Source organism: Nicotiana tabacum, chromosome 24 (genome assembly GCF_000715075.1).
Source record: "Nicotiana tabacum cultivar K326 chromosome 24, ASM71507v2, whole genome shotgun sequence".
Taxonomy (NCBI): Eukaryota; Viridiplantae; Streptophyta; class Magnoliopsida; order Solanales; family Solanaceae; genus Nicotiana; species Nicotiana tabacum.
Window position 1 is genome coordinate 54,749,733 of NC_134103.1, and position 9,648 is coordinate 54,759,380.

Sequence of the window (9,648 nt, forward strand, 5' to 3'; positions counted from 1 at the left end):
AAGTTTCATGGAGCTTCCATTTATAGGGAGGAAACCGATACTGCTAGTCACCATGCCTGGTAACAAGTTTCTTGATGCTTTGGGTCTGGTAAATAGTCGAGGTTTGAGAAACATCGAGGAAGGATGGGTAAGCCTGGATCAATTGTTCTACAGATTCGGACATCGTGAAAGCTATGAATGGTACTTGGGAGAATTTCAGTGTGATCAGGCAACGTGGAGAGTCTCCCCCCCCCCATAACCTTCTCCTTGGCACTGTTGGGACTGCTGGTTTTCCCGCAAAGAAGAGGGAGGATAAATATCAACTTGTTACCCGTGGTTCTGGCGACATTCTGAGGCAACCTCCAAGCCACTCTGGTACCCGTGGTGTTAGCTGAGATTCTAAGGGCTTTGTCTGCATGTGCTCGAGGGTATGATTTCTTTAAGGACTGTAATTTGCTGCTTTAAATCTGGGCCACAAAGCATTTCTTTCAGCGAGAGGCCATATTTGAATACTTTATGGGCATCAGCAACATGATTTGGAGCCATAACGAGAGGATGAGACATTGGGTATTCCCACACGGGAAGGAAGAGTGGAGAGTGATGTCGACTAACCTAAGCGAAAAATGGGTCAATTGGAAGTTGTCATGGCTAGGTGGAAGGGCAATCCTAAGGAATCCTCATAAATACTTTATTGATCTAATAGGACTTGAGGGCATCCAGTTACTCACCCCTACGGGCTCTCAGATATTTTGGGTTGATTTCGGATGTGCCTCTCTGGACAAGCACTATATGACACGAGTACAATGGACAGATTCCAATACCAAGGATAAGAAGGCTTCAGGAAGAGTCGAATGATCTGGTCACAATGCCAATGGGTCAAAACTCGTGGTGCACTCTGGAATATTATGTCTAGATCAACGAAGAAGACGAGCTAGCTCGACCAAGCTGGAAAGGAATAGCCTGGCTGGAGGACGCAGTGGCAGCTTTGCAAATCTATCATGACATCCTGCAACACTATCTTGTAACTACCTCCATGCACCACCAAGTGGTCCCGGGGTCCATTGATCATATGCTCCCACATGCTGAAGATGATGACCGAGTGGTAGAGTGTATCCAAATAGAGTCCGAGACAGAGTCAGAGGAAGACCCAGAGGAAGAATATGAGTTCAATGACAATGAAAAGGAATTTGAAGAAGATCTAGAGGAAGAACCAGAAGAAGAAGAGGAAATAGGGAATAATTCCAGGGATGGTTACAAGAAATTATTTGATTTCCCCTCTTTCCCCAATTTGTATCTTTTTCCCAAAACCTTTCTCATTTCCCTAAGGGCAAGTTGTTTGAGCCCATGTAATTCTGTGAATGTTGAAAACAATGATGTACCATCTGCTCTCGCTTATCACAATCCAAACACTTTCAATGAAAATAAAATTTGCTTCGGATCTGAATGTGTCAAATCTGATCGTTTGTCAAATATTCGCAACATAGGACTACCTCCGGCAAAGAGAGGCTCCATAAATTTTAGGAAGACGCGCTTGCCTGAATACAAGAACTAATTGCTCTGTGTGACCTATTATTTGTATAAATAACGAAACTGACTTCTGTTCCTTTTCTTTTTCTTTATTTTCTTTTCTTACTTTATTATTATTCCTCAAAGAAAAGTTGGTTTGTGTCGACCCAAAACAGGCGGAACCACCGTACAACCTAAGATTGAAAGGGAAGATGTCTGCGACAGATAACCCGACCGAACATGCTCTGGTAATAGCCGATAAACCAGAGCGATTGGGAGAGAAAGACGATACGAGGAATGATGAACATGTGGCCAGGATGCCCCAGGAGATGGAATCTCTGAGGGAGGAAGTATAATATATCAGGGAATTGGCACATCTTGCCGTGACGACACTCCCACAACCACCTTGTTTTCCTTCTCTAGATTCAATCCCCGACCACTTTCCGTCTACCACTCGCCAAGCCAACAACACCCTGACTTTGGTCCCTACCACTCAGATTATACCTCCGGTAACCCTGTAAACCCACCAAATCCTCCCATACACACTCCCTATGTACCAAATTATGTTCAAACGCCACAAAACCCACCAGTTACTGCCATCACAGTTCACACTCCTCCTCATGATGGATTCATCTTTACCACTAACCAAAACCAGCACATACCTGCAGCACATACCGCTGCACACGGGCGATATGTTCCTCCTGTATATGTCATTTCTGAACCCACCTTCACAGCGCCTGCCACAGCCAGGATGCCTTATGAAATTGACCAATACGCTGAAATGGAGAGGAAAACTAGGTATAAGGAGGAGGAATCAGTGTCTGAGCAGTTACAAGTGTTGAGAAAACAAATGAAGAACCTTCAAGTCACTCAGGGGAGCGAAAGTCTAGACTATGAGGATCTGTGTATCCATCCCGATGTGGATTTGCCAGCATGGTACAAGCCACCAAAGTTTGATATGTTTTAAGGGATAGGCAATTCCCATGCACACTTAAGAGACTATTGTGACAAATTAGTTGGAGTAGGAAGAAACGAGAAGTTGAGAATGAAGCTGTTCATAAGAAGCCTGACTGGGGAAACACTTACTTGGTATACTCGACAAGATCTACGGAACTGGAGGACATGGCGGAAGATTTCATGAATTGTTTCCGATTCAACATAGAGATCACTTCTGGTAGGTTCGCACTGGTAAACTTGTAGAAGAAGTCGTCCGAATCATTCCAAGAATATGCACGTCGATGGAGATCAGACGTCGCTAAGGCACAACCTCCATTGGATGATAGTGAATTGACTAAGTATTTCATCAAGGCACAGGAAGGGATTTACTTTGAGAAAATGATGGGCATGATGGGACAAAAATTCCCCGAACTGGTCAAAATAGGAGATTTCTTTTAAGAAGGTGTAAAATCCGGTAAGGTATAATCCATGGTTGCATTGCAAGGAACTAGTAAAGCAATCCAATCAAGGTCAATTGGTAGCAAAAATAAGAAAAAGGAAGAGGTATCAACAGTCGTCCCTTATTATCAACCCAATCCACATCATGGAAACACCTCTTATTCTCCAAACAAACATTCCCCACAACCACCTGCTTATGCTCCAGTCTACATCACATAGCCATATTACAATCCCCAACCTCAATATAACTCGCCTCGAGCCCATAACAATCCAAACCCACCACGACCATACGCTCCAGTTCGAATCACCACTCATCAAAACTGACCCACCTATGCACCCCGACCTCGCCCATATTTTGAAGAGAGAGGTTCCAGAAACCACACCCTGATTGCTGAACCTCTGGCTCAACTGTTTGAAAGACTGAGGAGAGTACGTTTGATACATCCAATAGAAGGAAGGGTTCTTGAGTATCCCTTAAAAAATTTTGATGCAACCAAATGGTGCTTGTACCACTCAAACATACCAGGGCATGATACTGAAGATTGTTTCAGGCTAAAAAATGAAATCGAGTCATTGATCAAAAGCAGAGCTATTCAGTGGACTTTGGCTCGGCCCAATATGAACCGCATCCGCTACCAAATCATTGGAATCAAGGGGATAACATGATCACCCTGGATGAAGAATATAACTTGAAAGGAACCATTGTCACGATAGGAAACATTGAGGATGCAAGGGTCTAACCTCAATGGACGCCTATGATTATAGTAAAATTGAAACCTACAGTGATGGTTCAGACTTACCAGCAACAGCCCACCGTTGCTACCCAAAGAGGATCAGGAATACAAGACAGTCCCATGGACATATCAATAGAAAGGGAAAACCAAGATGACAGATTCCGCAGTAGCGTATGGTATGAATAGGTCAGGGAGGTATTACGCTCCTGAGGATGCAAACCGAGGGAATCTGGGAAGAGAGCAGGTTCAATGAAGAAATATAACAGATCACGAGGCCGCACAATTCTGGAAGAGGATGTCAACCAAAGAATACTCCATGGAGGAACAACTAAAAAAACTCCGACACAAATATCAATCATGGATTTATTGATGAGTTCTAACAGTCATAAAGATGCCCTGATGAAAGTGTTAATTGGGATGAGTGTGCCGAGCAACACCACCAGTGAGGCACTGGCAGCGACCATTGGGAAAATGGTCATAGCAAATATGATCACTTTCCGAAGAGATGATTCCTATCGAAGGTGTGGGTCACAACAAAACTCTACACATCACTGTCAAACGTGGAGATAAGTTGGTATCCCGAGTATTGGTTGATGGAGGATCAGGAGTCAATATCTGCCCGCTCTCTACTCTATGAGAGTTAGGTATCCATCTAAGAGAAGTCAAGGAAAGTCATGTGAGGGTAAGAGCTTTTGACGGGTCGCAGAAGGATGTCATTAAAGAAATTTATTTGGCTCTGCAGATCGGACCAGTTGAGTTTCCCATATTATTCCAAGTGATGGATATTTCATCTTCATACAACTTACTGCTAGGAAGACCTTGGATATACATGGAAGGGGAGGTCCTATCTACCCTACACCAATGTATGAAGTTTGAATGGGTTTGTAAAGAGATCGCAGTCCACGATGAATGGAGTCAATCCGCTTTTCTGGAACATACAGTCCCGTTCATAGAAGGATTAGACGGGGTCACTTTCCACGGAGTAGAGATCATGCAGACCACTAAAATAAAAAAGATAGAGCAAAACTTGGGAATGCATTAACCGTATAGATCAAACATGGCCATGAGGGAAATGATAAAATACAAATACAGATCAGGAATCGGGCTGGGAGCCCGATTAGACAGGATAACAGAGCCGATTGAGCCAAATGGGCAAAAGGGAAGAGCCGGCATAGGGTATCACCTTTAGATTGGGAAGACTTGTATCGATAGCTTCGGGAAAAAAGGCTTTTGTTCTAGAGCATGTTTCGGGTGAGGGCCAGAGCTCAGCACCAGAGGAAGACATCGTTGATGGAATGTGAAGGTTGTTCGTGACCATGATCGAAGAATGCTGTGAAGGAATTGATATCATGACACCGACCATTCAGAATGCCGAACCAGGAGAGGACCTGCAGAATTGGACCGCCAGCCCATCTTTGGTTCGCCGGGAGTCTTGGTAGTGTGGAATTATAAAATTTTTGATAAAAGAGCGCACGGTCCATTGAGGTCTGAACCGTGCCTGTACCTTTTTGTCATTTGCCTCTTTAAATGCTCAGACGTTCCTCTTTTGATGAAATAAAAAAAATTGCTTTCTTACAATTATTGCAAAGTTATTTATCACTTCATTTATACTTAGTTATTTCTTTAAATTAATCAAAACGATAAAAAACCACGTTCTGCGATTATGACATGTAACGAAAACCTCGAGCAAAGTGATCCAGATTATGAAGAATACGACGAGAGTATGATGCCAGATAATCTCCCATAAGAGATCGAGCAACTGGAAATACAGAAAAAGCTTAACCTTGAAGAAACAAAAGTGGTCAACCTCGAAAGCGAGAAAGACGTAAAAGAAACCCGAATCATCATCCATCTTAAAGCAGGGAAGAAGGAAGAATTGGTCGAGCTCCTCCGACAATACATCGATGTCTTCGCACGGTCGTATGATGACATGCCTGGGTTAGGTATTGACCACCAGTCAAGAAAAAACCTAGAAAATTCAAGTATGACATGAGTTTGAGGATAAAAGAAGAAGTAACTAAGCAAATAGAGGCGAATCTAGCGAGGGTCACCAATTATCCCACATGGCTGGCAAATATCGTTCCAGTACCCAAGAAAGATGGGAAGATCAGGATATGCGTGGATTATCGAGATCTCAACAAAGCCAGCCCAAAAGGACGATTTCCCTTTACCAAATATTCATATCATAATCGACAACTACGCGAAGCATGAACTGCAGTCGTTCGTGGATTGTTTTGCCATGTATCACCAGATCCTGATGCACAAAGAAGATGCAGAAAAGAAAGCCTTCACTATACCTTGGGGAGTTTACTGCTACAGAGTCATGCCGTTCGGTCTCAAAAATGCTGGTGCTACTTACATAAGGGCCACGATGAACCTCTTTCACGACATGATTCACAAAGAGATCGAGGTATATGTGGATGACGTCATCATCAAGTCTCGAAAGAGTTCGGAACATTTGGATGATTTGAAGAAATTTTTTGAATGTTTGCTGAGGTATAATATGAAATTGAACCCTGCAAAATGTGCGTTCGAAGTCCCTGTTGGAAAATTGCTAGGTTTCCTCGTAAGCAGAAAAGGGATAGAATTGGATCCTTCAAAGATCAAAGCCATTCAAGAGTTGCCACCGCCCAAGAGTAAGAAAGATGTGATGAGTTTCCTGGGTAGATTAAATCACATCAGCTGTTTCATTGCCCAGTCTGCAGTAATTTGTGAACCTATCTTCAAGCTGCTAAAGAAGGATGCTGCCACAAAGTGGATAGAAGAGTGTCAGAAAGCCTTAAACAAAATTAAGGAGTATTTGTCAAATCCACCATTGTTGGTTCCTCCCGAGCCTGGGAAGCCACTATTGTTGTACATATCGGTCTTGGATAACGCATTTGGATGTGTGTTGGGACAACACGATGAAACTGGAAGAAAGGAGCAGGTCATCTACTACTTGAGCAAGAAGTTCACATCATGTGAGGCCAAATACACTTTGATAGAGCGCACTTGTTGTGCCTTGACTTCGATCGCCCAGAAATTGAGGCATTACATGTCAACATACACCACACATTTGATATCTCGGCTCGAACCCCTCAATTATATCTTTCAGAAGCTGATGCCTATAGGATAACTAGCTAAATGGAAAATTTTTCTTAGCGAATTTGACATTGTGTACATAACGCAGAAGGCCATCAATGGACAAGCTTTAGCCGACCACCTTGCATAGAATCTGGTATATAAGGATTATGAACCGCTCACTACGTACTTTCCCGGTGAGGAGGTGTTGTTCACCGGAGGAGATATTGCAGAGTCATACCCTGGATGGAGAATGTTTTTTGACTGGGCAAAAAATTGCAAAGGAGTGGGAATTGGGGCAGTCCTAATTTCAGAGTCAGGACAACACTATCCATCATCAACAAAGATAAGGTTCCCTTGCACCAATAACATGGCCAAATACAAAGCGTGCATCCTCGGGATCAGGATGGCAGTCGACATGAACATCAAAGAGCTTTTGGTCATAGGGGATTCTGATATATTGATACATCAATTCCAAGGGGAGTGGTCCACCAAGAACGTCAAGATTCTTCCATACATGCACTGTGTAAAAGAGTTATGCAAGAAATTCACGAATATCGAGTTAAAGCACATTCCCAGGATCCATAACGAGTTTGCTCACACTCTTGCAACCCTATCATCCATGATTCAGCATCCAGATAAGAACTACATCGACCCTATCGAGGTGGAAATCAGAGATCAACATGCGTACTATTTTCATGTAGGCGAAGAGCCAGATGGTAAACCATGGTACCACGACATCAAAAGGTTCCTCGAAACAAGAGAGTACCAAGAGAGTGCTACTAACAGTCAGAAGCGAGCACTCAAGAGGTTGGCAAATCATTTTTTCCTTAACGGGGATGTGTGGATGTCGTCGAAGCAACCATACTATTAGAAGAGATACAAGTAGGAACATGTGGACCCCACATGAACAGTTTCACCTTAGCCAAGAAGTTCTTGAGAGCCGGATACTTTTAGATGACCATGGAAAGCAATAGTATCTGCTACGTTCAGAAGTGTCACCAGTGCCAAATCCACAGGGATTTCATCCGGGTTTCGCCTAATGAGTTGAATGTAATGGGTTTGCCTTGGACGTTGCCATTTGGGGCATGGACATGATTGGACCGATAGAGCCCGCCACATCAAATGGGCACTGTTTCATCTTGGTATCCATTGGCTACTTCACTAAATGGGTTGAAGCCTCTACTTATAAGGTCGTCACAAAGAAAGTAGTGGCAGATTGCGTTCGTAACAACATCGTCTACCAATTTGGGATACCTAAGTCAATCATCACTGATAATGCAGCTAATCTCAACGGTGATCTCATGAGAGAAATTTGCTATAAGTTTAGAATTGTCCACCTCAACTCTACAGCCTACAGACCATAAATGAATGGAGCAGTCGAAGCATCCAACAGGAACATCAAAAGGATTATGCGAAAGATAGTGGACAGTCATAGGCAATGGCACAAGAAGTAATCTTTCGCCTTACTGGGTTATTGAACCACCATGAGGACATCCATTGGGGCAACTCCATACATGTTGGTATATGACACTAAAGTTGTGATACCCGTAGAGGTTGAGATACCATCCTTAAGAGTCATCCAAGATGCCAAGTTAGACGATGCAGAGTGGACACGGGTCAGGCAGGAGCAACTCATGCTCATTGATGAGAAGAGAATGGATGTAGTATGCCATGGTCAACTGTATCAAAATAAGATGGCCAGTGCATTTAACATAAGGGTGAAGCCTTGCCAGTTTACATCAGGGCAATTGGTTTTGAAGAAAATATTCCCCCATCAGGAAGAAGCCAAAGGAAAGTTCGTACCGAATTCGCAAGGTTCTTATGTGGTCCACCGAATGTTGTCGGGTGGAGCTCTAATCTTGGCAGAAATGGACTGAAGAGTCAGCACGAAGCCTATCAACTCAGACACAATTAAGAGATACTACGTTTGAGTACAATAGAGTTAGGGTTTGGCTATAACAGAACTACGCTCAACCTGACTTCCCACGGAGGGATACATAGGCAACCCACGTAGGGTTCAGTTTCTCTCTCCCCTTTTTCTTTTGTAATAGAAAATCCAAATATCATTTTGTATGTTGCCCGAAACTACGCCACGACTTGATTTCCTCTAGAAGGAATACGTAGGCAATTATCACCGGATTCAGTCGTATTTTGTAACTAAACTACGTTCTGGCTTGATTGCATTTGGATATGTAGGCAGTCTGAGTCAGAATCAGCCATTTCATTTTTAATCTCATCATTTTTTCATTTGTTATAATCGAACTACATCTTGACCTGATTCCATTTGGATACGTAGGCTACCCGAGTCAGGTTCGGTCATATTCATCACATTTATTTTATCATTATCCACGAACTACGTTCAGACCTGATTCCGTTTTGGATACGTATGCAACCTGAAAAGGTTCGGTCATAACCCTAGGAAACCTTTGTAATGCATTAGTTCAGATTACGATGCAATCGCAGCGGTAAGCAGCCATGTCATCAGGAGCATCGTGGAGGATCGACACCAACGGGATAGAGTTTTCAAGAAACAATGCTCAGATTTAAGGAACTTTCGAAACATGTCATAATCTAAAACGACGGCATTCGCCATAAAAAAAATTCAAAAATAAATATTTTTTTAAAATATTGTAACTTGTTCCACCTACTGAAATTCGTGGCGTAACCTCATCAAGACCAGGGTAAAGCCGGGACTCCGGTCTATGGTAGACATAAACTAACACCTCATCCCCGCTATGAATATTTCTTTGAATGCAGGGCCAATAGGACATAAGGAAGTGCTGGAAATACACTGGGGCAAATGACAGATCCACCGCTCTATTATGACTATCATCCCTCTTTCTCTATTTCAAATTTTCCTGGTATAACTTAAACTGACTCTGATTCCTTTGTAGGTATTTCAGAATCAGACCGCTGACGCGAACAAGGCATATTGTACATAGCAAATCGTTCGCTCAACTTAACAGAGCAC

General features: G+C 43.0%; 2 protein-coding genes across 2 annotated transcripts; both read left to right on the top strand.

Annotated features, from left to right (window-relative positions):
• The first annotated feature begins 7,080 nt into the window (after positions 1 to 7,080).
• On the top strand, positions 7,081 to 7,548 carry LOC142178151 (uncharacterized). The gene has a single exon (XM_075247479.1). It carries the CDS (start codon positions 7,081 to 7,083, stop codon positions 7,546 to 7,548), a length of 468 nt encoding a protein of 155 aa, XP_075103580.1.
• Positions 7,549 to 8,161: 613 nt separating this feature from the next.
• Positions 8,162 to 8,554, top strand: LOC142178152 (uncharacterized). Its single transcript, XM_075247480.1, has one exon. It carries the CDS (start codon positions 8,162 to 8,164, stop codon positions 8,552 to 8,554), a length of 393 nt encoding a protein of 130 aa, XP_075103581.1.
• The last annotated feature ends 1,094 nt before the right edge of the window (positions 8,555 to 9,648 follow it).

Bases quoted from the DNA above. Each gene is read 5' to 3' on its own strand.
- LOC142178151 (XM_075247479.1), top strand. From the start codon at position 7,081: ATGGCAGTCGACATGAACATCAAAGAGCTTTTGGTCATAGGGGATTCT.
- LOC142178152 (XM_075247480.1), top strand. From the start codon at position 8,162: ATGAGGACATCCATTGGGGCAACTCCATACATGTTGGTATATGACACT.